General features: G+C 44.8%; 1 protein-coding gene across 6 annotated transcripts in view; it reads left to right on the top strand.

The window, feature by feature from the left end:
• The window catches only part of CC2D2B (coiled-coil and C2 domain containing 2B), a 75,674-nt gene extending 55,210 nt beyond the window's left edge, over positions 1–20,464 (top strand). For 4 of the 6 annotated variants that reach the window (XM_084749615.1, XM_084749617.1, XM_084749614.1 and 1 more), the window contains 10 exons: positions 1,834–1,932; positions 4,228–4,410; positions 4,580–4,777; positions 6,443–6,532; positions 8,300–8,413; positions 10,263–10,397; positions 10,712–10,834; positions 15,961–16,019; positions 17,831–18,005; positions 19,253–20,464. In XM_084749615.1, the coding sequence (XP_084605741.1) occupies positions 1,834–1,932; positions 4,228–4,410; positions 4,580–4,777; positions 6,443–6,532; positions 8,300–8,413; positions 10,263–10,397; positions 10,712–10,834; positions 15,961–16,019; positions 17,831–18,005; positions 19,253–19,441 (1,365 nt within the window). In that variant the 3' untranslated portion in view covers positions 19,442–20,464. The other 2 variants (XM_084749619.1, XM_084749618.1) reach the window with 2 other exon arrangements.
• Positions 20,465–21,336: the final 872 nt, after the last annotated feature.

Below are 21,336 nucleotides of genomic sequence, written 5' to 3'. Positions count from 1 at the left end.
CGTAGCTCAGGGTTAGAGCATCTGTAAATAGTACTGAAAAAAAAAAAGCCTTACCAGCAATGCCTTCAAGCTAGCTTTCCAAGAGTGTACAAACATCCACCTTAAAACTTTTAGTGAAGCCTTAGTAAAGACTGAGCCTAGGGTATTAAGAGGTAACTTCTTGATGACTTACATCCAAGGGTTTATGCTGAGTGCTTTTCTGACTCTGGCCCGGTGACTGGTTTGACAGATTAGAATAAGTTGATTGACACTGAGCTTCTGTGAGTGCTTTGTGTTGCTATGGGCTGAGTCTGCATGTGTCAGGTGTTGAGATATGCTTGGGAAGAGGAAACTGTCCCATAATGGATTCCCTCACAGACAGTGTTGCGAGTAACTGTAGACCAAACATTCCATTTTCCCATAAAAGATTAGAACAATCGACAAAATAACCATAATAGACTCCCACCTTAGCACGACCGACTCCATGATTAAAGCACCATTCAGGCTGTAAAATTCATCATGTAGACAGCACCACCTGCCAAAACAAAGGTCTAATCCATCAAAGCCCGGAGTTCTGGGAAAGTCTCTAAATACACTAACCTTGTTCTTTTGCCTTCTGTGGTTCTGTTTCTGGCTAACTGTTCTTGTTAACTGATGAGGTATGTCAACCCAGGACATGGTTTTGTGCTTAAAAGCTCACCCTGTGCTTAAATGCTCAGGACTACACTGGGGTCCTGAACACCCAGAGTCATACGTCACACTAATAAGCCCCCATTTGAAAGATACTTTGGGTTTATTATTGCTCACTACTCTGTTCATAAATGCCTCTTTTCTTCTATATGTTCCCCCATTATCAAATCTTTCTTATGCCCCATGGATCTCTTCTTTGTTAGTTTATGCCATCCAGACCTAAGAAAGGATTCTTCTGAAAGACTTCACATTGGAGGCTGGAGAGATGGCTCAGCAGTTAAGAGCACTGGCTGCTCTTCCAGACGTCCTGAGTTCAATTCCCACCAACCACATGGTGGCTCACAACCATCTGTAATGGGATCTGTCCCCCCCCCCCCACCCCTTCTGATATGCCTGAAGACACAGCGTTCATACACATAAAATACACGAATAAATAGAGTTTAAAAAAGGAAAGTTCTCATGCCATTAACATATCATTGTCAGCATCTTATAATCTCTAATACACTGTTAGCCTCTTCTTACTGACTTTTTCCAAGTGTTTCTGCTCCCCCCCCCCCTCTGATTGTATTGCTGTGTCTGTTTTTTAAAAGGTTTGTGTTACTACTTATTTGTGTGTCCGTGTGTGCTTATACGCCTGTGCCTGCAGAGGCAAGAGGGACGTCAGCTCCCCTGGAGCTGGAGTGAGCTGGCTACTGGAGTGAGCTAGCTAGTAATGGTTGTCAGCAGCCTGATGTGGGCACTCAGAATTGAACTCAGGCCCCCAGAAGAGCAGCAAGAGCTTTTGACTATTGAGCGATCTCTTCAGCTCCTTGTATCTGTTTTTTAAGACAACATCTTAAGGTGTTGTTCAGACTAGCCTAGAACTCACGATTCTCCTGCCTGAGTCGCTCAAAGGGAGGGATTACAGGTATGCACCAGCACACCCAAATTCTTTGGGACCAAGAAGCTCTGAAGTAGAGGTGAGGAGCTTACTTAGCTACCACAGCTTCTAGTCGCCAGGAATGAGGTCTCTGGGCAAGGTCCTGCAGCTGCCGGCAGCAAAGCCTGACTGCAGGTACAAAGAAGTCAGGAGGATCTAAAAGCCAGGGCACTTCCATGACCCTGGAAAAGCATTCATCTTATGGGAAATGTTTTTGTGAGTTTAACTTAAACCTGCTTTCATAGGATCACTGCCTCAAGAGCTGCAGTGCTCACTCGTACATACAGAAGAACTGGCTGGGCTCCATCTGCTTCCCCTTCTCAGCGCTGCTGCAACAGTCTGAGGTAACAGCAGAGTCCTTTGCTAATTAGTCCAAGATTTGTCTCTAATAAAAGCCTTTTCTGGTGTTTTTGAGTCAGATTCTGTGACCACCAGGGTGAAAGGTTATTAAAGTGACCCTGTATTCCCAAGTGCTCTGGAGTTTTTAAGAGTGCTTGCAGGGTGTGGCCAGCTCTAGGAGATACTCATAAACTCATTTCTTGCATTTTAAAGTGTTTAACAAGACATAATAATATAGCCACCCTTAAGTCATTCTAAGGCCTGATCCAGAATCTTATCTCGCCAAGAATTGCATCTTGTCGGACCTGCTTATCAGTTATGCCAGGTTGATAAGGAGACCTGGACTCTGTAGGATCCTGGGTGCTCAGCTCTTACTGTTCAACAGCAGCAGCGAGCCTGCGCGACCAACAAGGGTGAAACTCCAGCCTAGGCCCCACTTTAGACTGTTACTTAGAGATCGTGAGCAGGGTACCCCAAACCCCCAAAGTTATGCCAGACATTCAACACTCAAGGACTTGAAGAGTCAGAAGTGAGTTTCATTTTGGCGCAGTGTGACATGAGACAGTGTTTCCATGGTGGGACAGGATGGGTTCTATGAAGGTACAGAGCAACAGGACCTCACTCTGCCTAGGATGCTAGGGCAAGGGAGGCTTAGAGCGTTTGGTGGTAGTCAATAGAAGAATGGCTCAGTGACTTGTTTGATTTTCCCTACTCGTTTGACTCATTGAAGTAAATAGTTCAGTAAATTTCACAAGCAGTGAGAGCATTTGAGTGAAAATGAACCGTGTGTACATTCATTAGGGCTTGATGAGGCCAGGTACAACAGAAAGCCAACCGTGTCTGATAAAAGCCAGGGGTCTACTTAGCTTCTTAGTAAAGAAGCCCAGATGCAGGTTGGAGAGATGACTCAGAGGTTAAGAGCACTGTCTGCTTTTCCAGAGGCCCTGAGTTCAATTCCCAGCAACCACATGGTAGCTCACAACCATCTACAATGAGATCTTGCGCCCTCTTCTGGCGGGCAGGTGTACATGCAGGCAAAACATGGTATACATAATAAATAAATAAATCTTAAGGGGGAAAAAAAAGAGAAGTCCAGAGACCAGGGGCTCAGGGATATTACCAAGAACCCAAGTTTTCCTTACCCTTCTGCTCCACTCTCCTCATTTGTCCTTCAAGTCGCACTCTTTGCTACAACTCCAGCTTCATAGCTGTGTCCTGACAGGAAGCAAGGAGAAACAAGACAGTCACCCAGACTTCTGCTTGCATTGTATTTATGTGACTGCAGCCCTCTGTCAGGGTACCAACAGAAACTGTTGACTTTTTTTTTTTAAAGGAGGGAGATCACAGACAGTAGCTGGAACATAGATGTTATGGGCAGTCACGTGAGGCCATGATAGATCCTCTCTCTGCCTCGGACCCAGCTGTATGAGGGACAGGTAGTTAAGAAGTGTGAGTTTCAAGGCTGAACAAAGCTGGGTTATAATCCTGGCTCCACTACCCATTAGTTCTACGATCTTTCAGAAATTACATCAACTCTCTGAACCTCAAGTTTGGTTCTCTAACTAAAGGTAAGGGTAGTAGCTGCCTCACTGGATGGAACAGCCTGTTCCAGCACTTGGCACAGGGCCTTGTGCATAGTAAGGGCTCTGTAACCGTTAGCTGCTGCTGTCGCTAGGATTCCCAGCTCTTAACTGTCTCCCTTGATCCTGTCCCCACAAGCCCTGCTCAGGGCTGCCCTTCCTGCCGTTCCATTTTCCTCCCAGTCTGGATGCAAATGCAAAATGTAATGCTCTCTCAGCATCTTCTTTGAGCCTAAACTAGATTTTCTTGTTTTAAGGTTTATTTTTATTTTGGATTCTGGGTGGGGGGTGGGGTGGGGTGGGCACATGAGTCCAGATGAGGACATCAAATCCCCTGACCTGGTGTCGTGGGCTTTTGTGACATGGACACTGGGAACCACACTCGAGTCCTCTGGAAGAGCAGCACGCACTCTTCACTGCTGAGCCGTCCTTCCAGCCCCTTAAACTAGAGTGCTTAAGAGCTGTAGTCGCTGTGGTGTGGTGACTGGCTTCCTTGGCTCACCCTTTTCTTACTTTTGCTCTCTTTGTGTAATCCACGCTGGCCAGGGATCTAAGTGTCAAGAGTGTTCGTTGGTGCCCCCCAGAGAGCCTGGTCGTGCTTTGGCAGGAGCCCCTGACCTGTGCGAGCCAAGCCTCTCCTGGGGCGGGGGGGGGGGGGGGGGGATTCTGATCTGCAGTGCAAGTTTGGCTGATGTTGCTTCTAATCGTGTGCTCTTTCAGATTAGCGGGACATTCCGAGTGAACATCCCACCCGTTTTGCTCGGGTACACCTGGAGTAACACTTACGTTCCTCCTAAAGAAGACTGCAGTGGGCAGAGCCCGAAAGAATGCACCTTTCTAAATATCTTTGCCACAATCGAACCTCAGATATCATACGTCACATACAATCCGAAACTAGATGAGGTAGGATTCGCGCTGAATCACTCTGAAACAGCTGACCAAAAAACTTAAACTGTTTCAAAAGCCCATAGTAATTTCATATTTATCAGAAGCAAACATTGGTTTTTTTCCCCCCTTGTTTTCTAAGGTGCAGGGGATGCATAGTGCTCAGCTATTTTAAATCTGGTCCTAGTTTTCAGGTCAAATAGATATTTTGCAGCAAGCACAGACTTTCACCAGGAACTGTAAGGCCATGTTTCCCAGCCGAAGAGTCGTGGCGACCGTTTTCAATGGAGAAGGGATGCAAATCTTAGTCACAAGATACATCAAGGCCTTGAATCCACCTCAGCAGCTTCTGGATATATTTCTTCATGATTCGAATGCAACTCTTGTGAGTGGCAACTTTTTCTTTTGGTTATTGTTTTTACCAGCTTCACAGAGATTATAGAGAACCCATGAAGAACAAGGGTGTCTGTCTTCTTTCCTTCCTTTTTCTTTCTTTCTTTCTTTCTCTCTTTCTTTCTTTCTTTCTTCCTTTCTTTCTTTCTCCAAGGCAGGATCTCATTATATAGATCTGGCTTTCTAGGAATCTGCTATGTAGACCAGGCTGTCCTTGAACTCATAGAGATCTGCCTGCCTCTGCCTTCCAAGTTCTGGGCTTAAAGGTGCTCCCCACCAGTGTCTGGCTTAACTGTATCTTTTATTTGGGGATCAGTGTAGGTGACTGGTTCTTCTCAGACAATTTATGTTATTTGTGAGTTATAAAGTCTCTCTCTCTCTCTCTCTCTCTCTCTCTCTCTCTCTCTCTCTCTCTCTTTCTCTCTCGCTTTTGTTTTTTGGTTTGGTGTTTTGTTTGTTTGTTTGGTGGTGGTGGTGTTGTTTTCTCTGTGTAGCCTTGGCTATCCTGGACTCTTTGTATAAAGTATTCTTTTTTTATTACAACTTTTTTGTTGCTGTTGTTTTTTGAGACAGGGTCTCTCTGTGTAGCCTTGGTTGTCCTGGACTCACTTTGTAGACCAGGCTGGCCTCGAACTCACAGCGACCCACCTGCCTCTGCCTCCCAAGTGCTGGGGTTAAAGGCGTGCCACCACACCCAGTGCTATAAAGCATTCTTTTTTTTTTTGTTGTTTTTTTTTTGTTTTGTTTTTGTTTTTCGAGACAGGGTCTCTTTGTAGCCTTGGCTGTCCTGGACTCATTTTGTAGACCAGGCTGGCCTCGAACTCACATCGATCCGCCCGCCTCTGCCTCCCGAGTGCTGGGATTAAAGGTGTGCGCCACCACACCCGGCTTATAAAGCCTTCTTAACAGAACCCTTCAACCTAAAAATCAAAGCCCAAATTCAGGTTGCTTTTTACTGTACTCTACTTTCCCGTCCTGGTTTCTTCTTGCTGCTCAGTCTGAACATGCACTGTCCTGGAGGTAAGGGAACTCTCAGGACTCGTTGAGCATGCTGGGCCACGTGACTTAACCACATGAAGTAATTAGCGCAGTAAGTCATGAAGGCGCATAAAGGACATCTGTTACACATCACTCCCTGCGTTGTTGCCCTTTCTCCTTTCTTACCTTTGAGTCTTAATCTGCCATGTTCTGGTGGGAACTTCTCTTGTGAGAGGAAGCAACCCACACCGGTATCTCATACTGTAGCAGCTTGTACAAGTTTATAAGAAAAGGAATTCAGAAAGATGTTGAACCAAAAGTAATTCAAGGCTTCGCTGATTGAAGGCTTCGCTGTTTCACACCTTAAAAAAAAAACACTGACCAGTTATAAAGTACACATTTAATGCTGATACAGTGTTATAGTATTTTAAATTGTAATAATGTATTACAATAAAAGGTAATACCTAGCAAGTATTCCCTGGGTTTGGCGGTTTGGGCCCAATCCCTAGAGAATCACATAGAATTTTACCTTTATGACTCTGGACAAGTTATTTTATCACTCTAAGCTTGCTCCTTCTGTCCTGAGAGGCCTGTAGTGTGATCTGAGAGAGATAATGCTTGTAAAACTCTGTGCTGGACAGTAGACATGCTCAGTGAATGTCACTTAATATTATTCCAGGACCTCATTGCCCGATTTGTATCTTTGATTCCTTTTACGGCAGAAACACTGGATGAAAATGACAGTTTTGACATATGGATGACGTCAGAGGTAACAAATGACACTTTATAGTTAAAATGTATACTATTTCTCACTTGTTTTTCTTCTTAAAGTAGCACTTCTTATGCAATGTTCTTCCTTGTGAAATGTGAAAGTGTAACAGGTCCCCAGAGCTTAGTAGGCTCTGAGACCTTAGCACAACTGACTCCATGATGGCAGTACCATTCAGTCCGTAAAACTCAGCATGTAGACAGCATCACCTGACAAAACTGAAGGAGGAGGAGGAGGAAGAGGAGGAGGAGGAGGAAGAGGAGAAAGAAGAAGATCCATTAAAGCCCATGGTTCTGGAAAAGTCTCTAAATGTACTAACTTTGCTTTTTGGCTTCTGTGGTTCTGCTCCTGGCTAACCGTTCTGGTTAACTGAAGTATGTTAACCCAAAATATGGTTTTTTGTGCTTAAAAGCTCTTCCTGAGAAAGGCTCAGGGCTATACTGGAACCCTGGACACCCAGAGTAGTCACTGGCTGGCTAATAAAGACTTTCTATTGGCTTAAAGCCATGTCCCAGCAGTCTTCTCTGGTGGATGCCTCACAACAGAAAGTATTTAATAACCTGGGCATACTTACCAGCTCCATAATAATTTATGAAAATAAGCCACCAAGGTGATTTTCTATTCAAAGCTCAAAGTAATCCCTCATGATGTTCTATCCCATGGGAATTTCAGCAGTGCAAAATCATGGTCTCTCTGAACCCTGTCACCTCACGTCAGATGCAGCCAGGGCGCACTGGTGTGGCTCCCATAAGATGTTTCCCTGATGTTGAATAAACAGTTGGTGCCAGGAACTCAGCGGTCTCCTCGTCCCACCCATCTCCCTGGCTCTCTTTGGGGCTGGACTGAACTGGAGAGGACATGTCTCATCACGTGTTATCATTTCTACTCAACAGCAGATTGCTGCTGTATTCCAGTGGGCACAGTAAAGACACTGCCGACACGACCGCTCCATGGGCAGCGGTTTTGTTGTAGATATAAAAGAGAGTAGACAGAGCCATGTGACAGAATGCAGGGCAGAGACAAAAAGTAGACAGGACATGGCCAACAGACTGGACATGGCCGGGGCTGTCTATGAGAGAGGGGAGAGTGGCAGGAGTTACAGAGGGAAAATGGTGAAATAAAGAGTGAGCCAGAGTAAAAGATGAAGAATAGCAAGTGAATAGCAAGAGCGACAGAGAGAAAGTACGCAAGGAGAGTAGTGGGGCTAGCCGGGCTATGAGAAGGATGAATAGCTGGGGGGGGGGGGGGGGGAGGGAAGTCCATGAGCTGGAGGGAGCTTAGGTTAGAAGAGAAGGTGAGAAGCCCAGGATGCTAACACGGACTTTGAGATGTGTAACCGGCACCTGTGATACTCAGGGAGCCCAGAGGCCAGTGCAAACTTTAATGTCCTGATAGACGCCACAGGTATGTCCCTTCTGCCAGAGGCAAGTGAAATAACTCCTTCTGGCAGATGAGAGCCAGTTTCACAAGTTCCTGAGAAAGTCTGGCTTTTATCTAAGTGCCAGGAATCTTGTAGTCCAGCTTAAGATTGTTTCTGGATACCTGGGACAGCCTGAGAAACCTAATGTGCTCCCGTTGTGAACCTGTAGGCCCAAGCTTTCTGATTTGCGTTCCTATCGACAGCCTGGTGACGTGAGGGTGCCTGGTCTGAAGGAGTGTAAGCATATTGCTTTCCCTGACTCTACTGGGCTTTCTGTGCCCGCCCTCCCCCTCCCTCCCCTGCTCCCTCAGAGCGCACCGTATTACTCTTGTTCCTCTTTTGCCCAGTGCTGCATTAATCTGGCTACTGGAAATAGAGAGGAGCACGCCATACTTCTCTGTAATTTCTTTCTGTACTTCGGAAAGAAGGCATCGGTGATCCTGGGGACCTCAGTGCTAGAAGTAAGTGCCGGGCAAGTGTGAACAAAACCAAAGCAGATGTAAGCCGCGTCACACACAGACTCCCGGCTAGCCAGAGAGCTCACAGGCAAACATCTGTGGCTGGAGGGCAATGTTGGTTCGCCAGGATGTCTGCAGTGCAAAGACTAGCTTTCACTCTTCTCCTTGTGAACCGGTGCTGCTCAAAAGGGCCACTGGGGATATTCGGTTACCTCATAGGGCAGCAGTTGTTTGTGGCAAATGGCCAGGGAATGAGTTCAGGGGGTGTGTGGCGCCAGTTGCATGGAGCTGTGGCTGTTTTCATCCATCACCACCGTTCTGGGTTCTAGATAGCACATGGCAAGTCCTTGAACAAACACTCTAATGGCGTCTTTTCTGGACTTTACCTTATGAGAACTGACCAGAAGCACGTGCTTACTGGGAGGAAGCATTTTACAATTCAGAATGTATCCCTGCCTGCTTCTAGCCTGATATGGATATCTTCTCATGTTTCAGCATTTCCAGTCTTGCCTTGTGGACTTTTTTTTTTTTTGTCACTATGACTTATTTCCCCAAATTCCATGCCATAGCTTATTAATATATCAAATTTGTTGATGCCCTGCCGTAGTTGTAAATGCCACTAGGTGGCAGTAAACACACAAGCGCTCAATAAATACTTTTATTTGTATCCAGAAAGGAACTCCATTGGAGGCAAGTTTCACCTCAGTTTGGTGGTTAGGGCGGAGCCTCCTCTTTGCTGTGGAGGTGCACAGTGATGAAGACCAAGTGCTATGGGCCAGAGACGCAGGAGTGTCAGGCTGCACAGAGCAGAGTTGAGACTGGTCTGGGCTGGGCTCCGCTTGACTTGCCTCTCATATCCTGTTAACCTCTGCACAGAAGTAAATCACCGTCACGATCACGTTAGCCCCTTAAACTCTGATTTCTCATTAAAGAAGGGCATAATAAACATTCCTTCCTTCAGAACTGAGAGTGAATTAATTAAAAGGAGAAAATCCATGTGAGTCTTAGCATAAACAATGAATGTTAAATATTATTATTACTTGAATTATTTATTTTCACTAAGCCTCAACACTATTAAAAAGATACATGGAAAGCAAATTATATATAAAAAAACTTTTTACAATTTTACTTATTAGTGAGGAGTCACATGCCACAGCACCATGTGGTGGTTATAGGAAACCTTGAGAGCGCATTCTCGTTCCACGTCACACAGGTTCCTGGGACCAGGCCAGTAGGCTTTTACCAACTGAGCCACCTCACTGGCCCCATAACTAATCCTATCTTATCAATGTGTGTGCATGCGCACCTGTGTACTTTAGTTTCTACTTCCAAGTCTTTCTCTCAATCTGAATTTAGCAGATTTTAAACTCCTTTAACAATCTCCTCTGAGCCTTAGGCCAGTTTATCTCACTTAGCCTGGTACTCAGTCTCCAAGTATATTCTAACCAGAATGAGTCTCCACAGCAGTTCTGCGTGAATTACACAAAAGTAACGCTGCCACAAAATGTTTTAGGAAAGTCTGTTGGAAAGTCATCATAGAATGCTGATATTGTTAGAGTCCCATATTTCACGGCCATCGGTGCACGCTAAAGAACCTCTAGCAGTGGCCCTGGGTCGCAGGCTCTCTCATTAAGACTTCATACTACCTAGTCTGAGGATTTCTGCAACTTCAATTTTTGTTTGTTGTTTTTGTTTTGTTTTAGTTATTGCTGCCAGGTTGTTTTTCTTTAAACAACAACTTTTTTTTAAACCCCAAAGAAAGCCTTTTAAAACTCAGAATAATTATAATTTCCACATATAGAAGGTAGTCAACAAATACAGTAAACATAACTGAATCTTCTTCCTTATATAGGGGCATGTGGCTTATGTATTGACTCAAGAAACCGGAGAGTGTTTGCTCTGGAATCCAACAACAGGGCAGTGTCATAAGCAGTTTGACCCATTTTGTCCTTTGCAAAGTGTGGACTGTTTGTTCAACGAAAAAAATGTAAGTATATGAAGAAAATAGTTTGATTTATTTCTTGAACTAACTCTGAGAACACATTAGAATCACCCAGGAACTTTAAAGTCATGGTACTCAGTAGTGTCTGTAGTCAAGGGTCAGGCCATCTTTTACCCTTAAAGCTGGTCTGTACACTTCCAGAGATGGTGCCTCCAAGCTCATGCTGCCCTGGAGAGCCCTTGAGTCTGCTCCTGGCTCAGGCTTGAGCCACTTGTGCTGGCTGTAAAACTTTGCATCATCCTTACCCGCTATGGGTATCCCTGTGGGCTTACACTGACCTTTTGTTAAAATTTTCATAGGTCTGGTTTAATATTCAACAAAACAATGCACCTATGGCTGTGCATTTTGACTACTCAAAAGAAAGCATCTGGAAACAGTTACTTCCAAAAAACTCTCAGGGGACCAAAGCCCAGAGTATACAGGTAAGCTCTCACTCAGGTGTATCTGAACGAGTGTTACTATTGCTTCTAATCTTTGCTAGTTGTGACAGCCCGAATATTGAATTACTCGGCAGTGTTCATCAAAAATCAATCTTCTCTGCCATCCAGCTTATGTTTGGGCTACTTTGACTCCTTTCCTTTATCTGCAGAAAAAGAGAAATTGGGAACAAAGAATGTCCTCTCCAATGTCACTTAGCTCTTACAACCTTTCCCATCAGAAACACCAAATATAATGTTCTGATGGCATAGTTTTTATGTCTAGTGATGATCAAGTATGAAAACTGATAAACAAAAGTGCTTCATGGACTCCAAACCATAGTCATTGCCTTGCAGAATGAAAACTGGACAGAAACAGTACCCATGGGTGGGGCTGAAGCAAGGATGGCAGAAAGGTCTATAACCAGTTCAGCGAATGACGGAGCTGGAGCAGGCAGCGCTTCTGAAGCCTTGGTTGTGATGACGTTCTCCTTCTCCTTGGTTTTGAAATAAGATGGGAGGGAAAAGCCCTGGTGTTCAGGAGGCATGACGCCAGAACTGACCAGAATTTAAATGCCATGACTGAGCAGATCTGAGCTGTGATCTAAATAGCACCTTCTGGATTGAGGGTCACAGGGTCGCAGACTGAGGACAACTATGGAGTCCACAAACTAGGAGCTGTGAGACAAGAGAAACGGGAGGGGCGGTGAGGAGGAAAGAAGGAAAAAGAGAGAATAGAATAATAGGAAAAAGCCAATTCATAGGAGCAGAAATTCAAATGTTTAGCCTCAGGGAATATAACTTAAATAAAAGATGGAGGATTGTAGACATGTTGACAAAAAGCAGAAAATGGAGGAGGTGTAGACTGCCTGATAAAACGATAAAGTTGAACTTGCACAACATGTGACCCAACAATTCAACCGTCTAGCTGTTCCCTAGAGATCGTGCACAGGGCTAGAAAAATACAGTGGTCACCAGAGAATTACTTGAAATAGCAAGGAACTAGAAACAATTCACAATTAGGAAATTCGTCTGTGAGTTGTGAAATACATACAGTGAATTCTTCCGCAGCAGTGGAAAACATTTGAACCAGTCTACAGTGGCTCTCAGTCAGTGCGTGTATGACCTTAGGACATACAAGTATCTGCATAGCAGTAGTTTTTCAAGTTCCCTGATGTGCAGTTTCCAGCCAAGGTAGAGAAGCACTGGCCTGGAGCTATGCACATCAACAAGAGTGGATATAAAAACTGTAGTGTGAAGAAAAATAAAGCAGATATGATGTAATGCACTAAGTACAAACCCACTTCAGTGAAGTTTGAAAACTCCATTGTGTACCAATGTATTGATGTACACGTATACATAATTTTATATACAATGGATTTATAAAGGCATTTACGAGAATGCTAAATACCAAACTCAGGTTAGAAGGTACCTTTAGACTGGCAGAGGGAGAACAGTAACAAAGAGAAGCATGCGTAGCAGGAGATCTAGAGAGTATAGTATACATATGTGCTGACTCTGAGGAAACACTTCCCAAAAGGTTTCACCTCTGTGATGCTGCCCTCTTCTTAATCACAGTTGATTCTTCAGCCTCAGCTCAGCAGACACTGCGGAGTCTTCACACAAATGGCCTGAGAAAGTCTTTGCTATCTCTGACACAACATGGTTAGGTCTGTCCCAGCAACATCCCACTATCCTGGTACCAATCTCTGACTTAATCACTATTCTATTGCTTTGAAGAGATACCATAGCCAAGGCCACTCTTATAAGAGAAAGCACCTAACTGGGGCTTGCTCACAGACACAGTGGTTTGGTCCATTACCATCATGGCAGGAGGCCTGGTGGCGTGCAGGCAGACACCGGAACAACAGCTGAGAACTACTTACACATAGAGAGCTGGCTTGTCATTTTTTTGCTTTTGTTTTTGCTTTTTAATCTAAAGTAAGGACACCAGGGATGTAGCTCAGTGGTAGAGCATTTGCCTATCATGCAAATCATAAGGCACTGGGTTCAATAAATTTCAGTACTGAAAATAGATAATAAATAAAACTAATGGGTAAAAATGTAAACACATACAGAAGAGAATGCAATGGTTACTTATAGCTGAGTGGCCGCATGTTGGGTGGGTGTTCATTACATCATTCCCTATGATTGTCTGTGGCTGCAAGGCAACTCACAGTATCAAAAGGAATGCAGAGTTACAGGGGCCAACGTCAAGAATGCCAAGCAGTATAGAGTTTTCCCCAGCTTCAAAGTCTTCTGTCCTTTTCCCCATCTCCCAAGAAATAACTGCCATCCACCGTTTGCTTATGCATTCTTCTAAACATTCTCCACAGATTAAGCATATGTGCGTATTTTTATATTTCCTGTTTGAAGTGCCATTTTTAAAAAGGGGAAATGTGCTTATCTTCCTTGTGCAAACCACACGCACCACCTCTCCCATCATGCCTTTCCTCCACGCTGCTCTAGCGGTGGCTGCAGCTCTGCTGCCTCCTAGAGAGAGAATGATCTGCTCAGAGGTCTTGTGTCTGTTCGCTGTGGCCTGTTTTGCTTTTTATTTATTTACTTTTTCTTGTCCAGTCAGGTGGGGTTTAGTGGTTTCCAGTTGGTGCTGCATTAGATGTAGCTGCCACAAGGTAAAAGACATATCCTTATTCCCAACAGTAGTCAGGGGGAGCGATGTGTGCTGCCGAAGAAGTCATGACTGGGTTTCTTGGGAGCTTATAGCAGGATGAGAGAGAGGAAGAGGAGGAGGGGGAACTTCAGAAAAGTGGGTGATAAGCTAAACTTGCCTCATTCAGGGAGGCAAGGGATTGGGGTGGGGCAGGGGCGTGGCCTCCAGGGGGTAACTTGCAACAAGACCGCAGTGGCCAGGGAGTGTCTTTCCAGGAGCTTTCAGACTGGCTTATATGTTGCATGAGCAGAGATATGAGCAAAATCCTGGTAGGGACTTGAGCCTTAATCTTCAGGAAAGTCAGAAGCCAACATCACTATGGGAGGCCATAATCAAACACACTTTTTCAAAAGCTTCTGTGACTGTTGGACTTGCATCTCTGTTGGCTTTTTATGGTGCTTGGAACTGAACCCGGAGCTCTGTGCATGCAAGGCAAGAACTGCCATTGAGCTGGACCTCTCCAGTCAGTCTCCTGCCTTACCACATCCATTGCAGAATAAGCCACTATCTGAATGACCACTACTTTACATGATCAAGAACACACATTTCATTGTGCACGACAGCCACACCCAGAGCCAGGGTTAACAGGAACCTTTCTGAAGTTTTGAGGAACACAAGTCCTTGCAAAGAGAGGTACCTTCAGCCAAACTCATTCTCAGGCCTGAAGGGATTCATTAATGCCCCAGGAGCTGCCTCGTAGGTACGCAATGGCTGCTGGGTCAGGGCATCCGTCTCCCTACTCTGTCTGGAGTTGATGCTGCCCCTTCAAGGTGTCTCTGGAGTTCAGACTTTTATTTCTTGTTCTGCCATGTTCAGTGGGCCTGAGGCTGCTCTTACTATAGCAGCTGTCCAACCACAGCAAGTGTCAGAATCATCAGAAGACTTGTTAAGGCAAGTTTCTGATTCAGTGGCCATGAAAGCAGAGCTGAAAATTTGCATTTTTAACAAGTTCCCATGTCTGGGGTTAGTTCTGGGGCCACAGTTTGGGAACCTAGTGACCTATCAAGTGTGGTTCCCTTTTTACACTTTCTTTCTTCTCTGGGGATCACCTGTCCCAGTAGCTACTGTCGGAAACCAGCCCTTTAAAACTGATCTTATGGAGGCTGGAGAGATGACTCAGTGGGTAAGAGTACTGGCTGCTCTTTCAGAGGACCTGGGTTCAACTCCCAGCACCCACATGCCAGCTCACCACTCTCTGTAACTCCAATTGCAGAGGATCTGGCACCTTCACAGTCATACATGCAGGCAAAATACCAGTGCACATAAAATAAAAATAAATAAAACTTTAAAACAAAAACAGAGCTGGTCATGGTGCCGCACACCTTTAATCCCAGCACTTGGAAGGAAGAGGCAGATGGATTGCTGTGAGATCGAGACCAGCCTGGTCTACAAAAGTGAGTCCAGGACAACCAGGACTACACAGAGAAATCCTGTCTCAAAAACCAAAACCAAAACCAAAACAACAACAAAAACAAAAACAAAAACAAAAACTGGTCCTGTGACTCTCACAAGGAAGGTAAAGCTGGCTTAGGCAGGAACTTGGAAGGTAAACCCAAGCCAGGACAGGAAATGAGCAAACATGAAGAACATTGCTCCCTACTGTTGGCTAGAGGTGTGGAGTGGAGCACAGGTTTGGAGATGGGAGCATGAAATGGATTCTCTGTGTATTTAAGTATACATGCATTTGCAGGCACATATAGGCACAAGAAATTGATTCCTATTAGCTATAAGAAACAGACCCAGAGAAGGATGGTTCTAGACCACGCTGGAAGAATAATAGCATTACCTGATGCTTCTGAGCATCCCATTAAATGCCAGGCTTTACATGCATTGCTTTATTTTAAGTTGTTCTAAGACTCCAGAGCAGCAGTCACAACCGTTGTTCCTGTTCTAATGAGCAAAGTAATTGCGAGTTAGAACAGAGTTGTTATGTTATGTTATGTTATGTTATGTTATGTTATGTTATGTTATGTTATGTGATTTTGTCAAAGTCATCATGATTATAGGAGATCACAGTGTGAGATTATTTGGTGGTATCAGTAAATATGCCAGATGCTTGTCTAAAAAAGAAATGAGAATAACAAATGAGCTTTATCCATAGGGGGAAATCTCTTTTATGGACTGGAACAATGGCTCAGAGGTTAAAAGCACTGGCTATTCCTCCAGGGGTCCTGAGTTCAATTCCCAGAAACCACATCGTAGCTCGTAACCATCTATAATGAGACTGGTGCCCTCTTCTGGGGGGCAGGCACACATGCAAGCAGAACATCGTATACCTGATAAATAAATAAATAAATCTTTAAAACAAATCTCTTTTATAACCCTGTAGAGACCAAAGGAAATGGTGATCTTTGTTTGACTTCTTGCATGAGCTTTCCCAGCCCAGGACGTCAGGGGTGACTGGAATATAAATGTGGCCTCTAGGATTGTTGCTAACTTTCAGCTGTCTCTGTTTCAGCCTGAGGAAATAGTTTATTCTGATACCAATAAAGGCATGGTAGAAGATCTAAAGAGCAGGTACCGTGTCCTCCCACCCTCCCCTTCTCCAGCCACCTTCTAGTCATCTAGCCCAGCCTCTCAAATTACTCGTTAGACTCGACAACAGAAGCAAGAAAGGGAGATTACCATGGCTAGACCTACTGAACTACCATATCTCGGTGTTGACATGGATAAATGGTCCCTCTACCAACAGAGGTATCCCCTGAAAGCATGGTCTAACTTAACTCTGGACATCATTGGCCATGGTTGAAGTATCCTTAGTGTAAATAGTTGATAAGCCTATGGTAATAATTATGCAAGAGCCAACACTTTCAAGAAGAATATGAAGGTTAATAGCTAAGACTACAGTTGTGGGGAAAATACATCAGTTGCATAGTATACACACCCAACAACACTGTCACTTCTGGATGTTCCCCACTTCCCCAAACACATACAGTCACTGCCTTATGGAGCACTTCAGTCAAGCTCCAAACGGGTTATAGACTATAGTAAGCATCATTCCTTTTCCACATGTGACAGCACCCTCTGGATCTGACCTCCTGCAGGGGCTCACACTCACACAGCAGCCTGGCTTGTGACCCACTGTCAGCCACGCAAAATGCTGTGACCAAAATCATTTTTCACTGCCTTTTCTTGTGAGCATTCAAGCCTATTCCATCCCCAACCATTACTACCCCTTTCTTAGATTAAAAAAAAACCCTATTATTAATATGTTTATATGTGTGAGTGTTTACCTGTATGTAAGTCTGGACACCACGTGTGTGTCTGGTGCCCACAGAGGCCAGAAGAGGACTTTGGATCCCCTGGAACTGAGTTACAGGTGGCTGTGAGCCACTGTATAGGAGCTAGGAATCAGACGTGGGTTCTCTGAAGAGCAGCCAGTGTGCTTTTAACTGTTGCGTCATCTCTCCAGCCCTCATGTCCTAGCTCTTAAGAAAACAAGGAACACACACAGTAGAGAAAGGTTTCTCAATTGGTTTGCATTCAAACTGCTTCCAGAACTATCTAAACTCCAGGCTCTAGGGGCCCAGGCCCCACTTGGGTCATTATGCCAAGGTGAATCACTCCAATGCCAAACCCCATTGAGACCCACTGCACACTTCAGCCAACACACTACAAAGTCAGGAGTTGCAATGTAAACCCAGTCAGGAAGACACTCTTGGCAGCTTCTCTGTAATAAACCTGTAGACTCAACTCCACAAGGTCATCTCACTCCCAGGACCCCCTGAACCAACTCACATCCTTCCCCTGGTTTTCCACCATGGCTCCACCAGGCACTAGAACAAGGCTGGTCCAGAGCTTTGTGCCCCTGTGAAATGACATTCTAGTGTGAGTGGGTGGGTTAAGTGTAACCACCAAATGTTCCTTGCCCGCCTCCTTTCCTCCCAAGTCCACATCCTGAGTTGACTGAACAAATGATTCCACCCGTAACACCTGACTAGATAGCTGAGTGTTTGTAAAGGCAATTTCCTGGAAACACGATGCCCTTTGTCAGAGGGGTCTTGACAAGTAAAAAAACCTCAGTCGGTAATCACATGACAGACGCTGTCAAACAGCAGCTCCTTATACTTTGGTATCTGGAAGAGACACTCTTTGTAGACTTATTTCTGGCTATGCATGGAAGCTTCTGGCCTTCCAGAGCCAACAAGAGCCTGCTTCTCCCTACCTGACTGGTCAATGTGAATCATAGTTGGAACTTCTCACCATAAATGCCTGGTTTCAACCCCAAATCTTAAGGTTTCTTTTTCATCTGTGAAGTGACAACGTTCTTGTGATATTTAATACGCAAGTAGCAACTTGTCACGATTATCTCTGCATTCTTACTATAGGATAGAAAGGGCGCTAAAGTGTAAAATGATGGAATGGCGACCGAAGCAGCCAACGTGCTGGAATCGACAGTGCACTGCTATTCTGCGACAAATCCTTCCTAAACTAGAGTTTTACATGGGAAATTTTGTTTCATTTGAAGACAGTGAACTGGAAAGGCTGCTACAGTTTTACTGGGTTTGTATATGATTTAATGTGCAAAGGGCATTTGGTTTTAACCTGTTGTTAACTGGCAAGCCATAGCAATCTAAAACTATCTCTGAAACACCTGGTTGTTGGTCACCAAAGACAGATGACTTGGAAATCTGAAGAGTGAGAATCTCCCACTCTACCATCCAGGAGGCTGGACGCCTCCCAGGAGAATGCGCTGAGCCAAAGGGCGAAGAAGAGTTCTGTTTTAGGAGCTGAGTACTTCTGCTGTCAGGGAGGAGTCCGCAGGCACCATTCATTCAGAAATAGGGAGGAAGTCGCTAACTTTCTTTGTTTTTGATAGAATTTGGAGTTAAAGAGATAAGTAAAATATAGTTAGGTATAAAGCTTGAAGTTTCGATGTAAAAATATCTGACTTATAATACACAGGAGGCAATAATTAGGTCAAGATTGAGCACTGCAACCTGTAGTTAGATCCTATTTGACCATCCATTGGTTTCAACCCAGATCATGTCACCTAGCCTGTCTATACCTCTTGCCTCACTGGATAACAAAGGTTAAAAAAAAAAGTCTGTTTTATAGTTGTGGTGAGGATTAAGAGTTTACACTTAGCATTGGGATTATGGCAGTGAACAGTAAAGATACAATCAAGTGCATTCACAGAGGTGGTGGGCTAGAGTGGCAGATCAGAAATACTAACAAGGAGAGCTCGTTAGGTGAGCCAATGAAGGGAAGTGCATTACTCAAGCCCATGGGGAAAGCACGTGAGCAGGTTTAAGGCTGAGAAGACTGCCTGAGGGAAGCAGTGGGGGGCTGAATAAAGGGCTCATGGTTGCCATCTGCGTGCTATATGTAACAGTCTTAGATCCATGCTCCCCACTCCTTCAATATGGCCTCACAGTAGTGACTTCATATAAACATGATTGCTGTTGAGTAAGCCCCTCAAAAATTCCACTTACATCCTTCTTACTTTTCCTTATTAGCAGTGTGCTGTTTAGAGGGTCCATGTTTGTGCTATGTCAACTGTACAGATCCGGGCATCCGACAGGCCTGGTTTTGCTCCACCCAGTCTTTAGAGCTGGGGTGATGACAGATCTTACCTCAAGTTATCTGTGGCTTATTTAACACTCTATCTAGAGTATCACAGTCACTCACAGAGGACAGTTACTGTTATGACTGCCATATCACCCGAGGCCTCTGTGGTCTTTCTGCTTATGGTAATTCCAGACTTGTAAGACAGTAATGTGTCTTTGTGTTGTTCTAACTTGATGCAGGTCACAGGATTTCCCATCCAGATGCCCTACACAGATGTCCAGGCCGTCATTGATGCTGTGTACCAGACTGGAATTCACTCTTCTGAATTTCCCCAGACGGAATTTGCTCTTGCTGTGTACATTCATCCGTATCCAAACAACATTTTATCCGTGTGGGTCTATCTGGCTTCCTTAGCCCGACATCAGTGAAACAGAAACTGGGAAGGGCAAAGAATACTATGGTGTCCTAGACTCAAGCTTTCCTGACACCTTGATGCTAATTTTCAAGTTCATCAATGCTGGGCATAACTTGGACTCCTGTGTAGAGGCGGGGACTATGGATAACACATCAGCAACCCTTCCCTAGCCTTTGATGATGAGTCTAGATAACCTCCTTAGCAACACGCGTCTTCTGGGAGATCCTTCCAGTCGTCTGGCTGCTTTGTGTACCACAGTTTTGCATTATGTCTCATTCTGGAAAAGCAGCAATTCTGGCCTGCTCCCTAAGGGCACGCTGCTCAAATCGTGCAAGCCACACCACCTCCGTCAGAGCCACCTGGAGAGCCTTACTAAGAATGAAGATTACTAGATCCACCCAAGACTTCCTGAATCAGAATCCCTGAGAGGAGAGCAGCATTATTTTCAACAAGCTCCCAGGCAGCTGTGAGCCCCCGTTGAGCAAGAGCCCACCCTTGCAGAATTTTGTCAGTAGTGAGACATGGGCACCTTTGAGGCTAGTCCTGGTACAACGCCAGGTGAAAATTCCGCAGAGGGAACCCGGAGGTCATGTCCTAGTCTGAAAGCCAGGAGGCTCCTGATGTAAGAAATGCCTGTTTCAGATTGAGTTAAAGGTCAGGGAAGGCCTATGCCCCAGCTTAAAGAGATTAAGTAGTAGGACATCCCTCCCACTCGGTTGAGGATGGTCTTTTAATTCTACTCAGACCTCCTCCAGCTGACTAGATGAGGACTACCCACATTCACCAGGGCAACCTGCTTTACCAAGACACACATTCTCCAGGCCATCACATGCACATTCAGGATGTTTGTTGAGTGGTACCCTGTGGCCCAGTCAGGTAGATATGACAATCTATGCCCAACACATTAATAACAATCTATGTCCATTTTAAACAGAAGTAAATATGTATGTACAAGGTTTTCCTTTTTTTCAAGACAGGGTCTCTCTATGTTATCTTGGCCATGCTGGACGTGCTTTGTAGACCAGACAGGCCTTGAACTCATAGCAATCTGCCTGCTTCTGCCTCTGCCTCTAGAGTGCTGGGATTAAAGGCGTGCGCCACCACGCCCAGCTTTTTTACAGTTTTAATTTTGGAGCACTCCCTGGCAAATTACATATTATAAATAACTGCATATTTTGTCCCCTGTTTTTGAGACTAGCATAAAGACGATCCTTAACATCCTGCGTCATAGTGGCTTGGGAATATTAACTAGGATCTTCCAATATCAAGGTCATTAATGTGTGGTCTACCTTTCCTCAACTTCTCCAACTAACGAGTGGCAAATATTGGAGGGAAGGATGGAAGGTGTCATGGCAGGAAGACCAGCTACGGGCTTATCCAAATCTAAGCGGGAGATGATGGTGCTGTAGGCAAAGGTACTTGGGTGCTAATGCAGTTGCAGTGGCTTAAATAGTACACAGGTGTAAATTTGTACCGAGGAAACAAATCAAGGACGGGGCCCAGGGCTTCTAGTGCTCTGTATCCAAAAGAATTTGATGGAGCCCAAGAAGAATCCTGAACGTTCCATTACGGAATGTTCGCTAGGCTAGAACGTATGACAAAATGAGGCACACAGGATTCCACAGAACAAACTGCCATTTTACCCACAAAATGAGGCAAGTGGGCTACGTTCACGTGTTGTTATAACGACCTGTGTATTTCTGGGAAGGTACAGCAAAGACACAGCAGTAGTGGTGCCGCTTCGAAGACGTGCAGTCGGCGAAGAAAGGAAGCTGCTAGTTATACACAGCTCTGACCTGGTTGAGTGTTTGTCTTCTGCATGCATTTGATTAAACGTGTTTTCTTCTTAATGAAAAGCAATGGCCTTTTAAAAAAAAACAAACCTTTAAATACATTCTTTCTGGTTGG

The sequence above is a fragment of the Acomys minous genome (assembly GCF_964271855.1).
Source record: "Acomys minous genome assembly, chromosome: 2".
Lineage (NCBI taxonomy): Eukaryota > Metazoa > Chordata > Mammalia > Rodentia > Muridae > Acomys > Acomys minous.
This window is presented reverse-complemented; position numbering and strand designations above follow the sequence as displayed.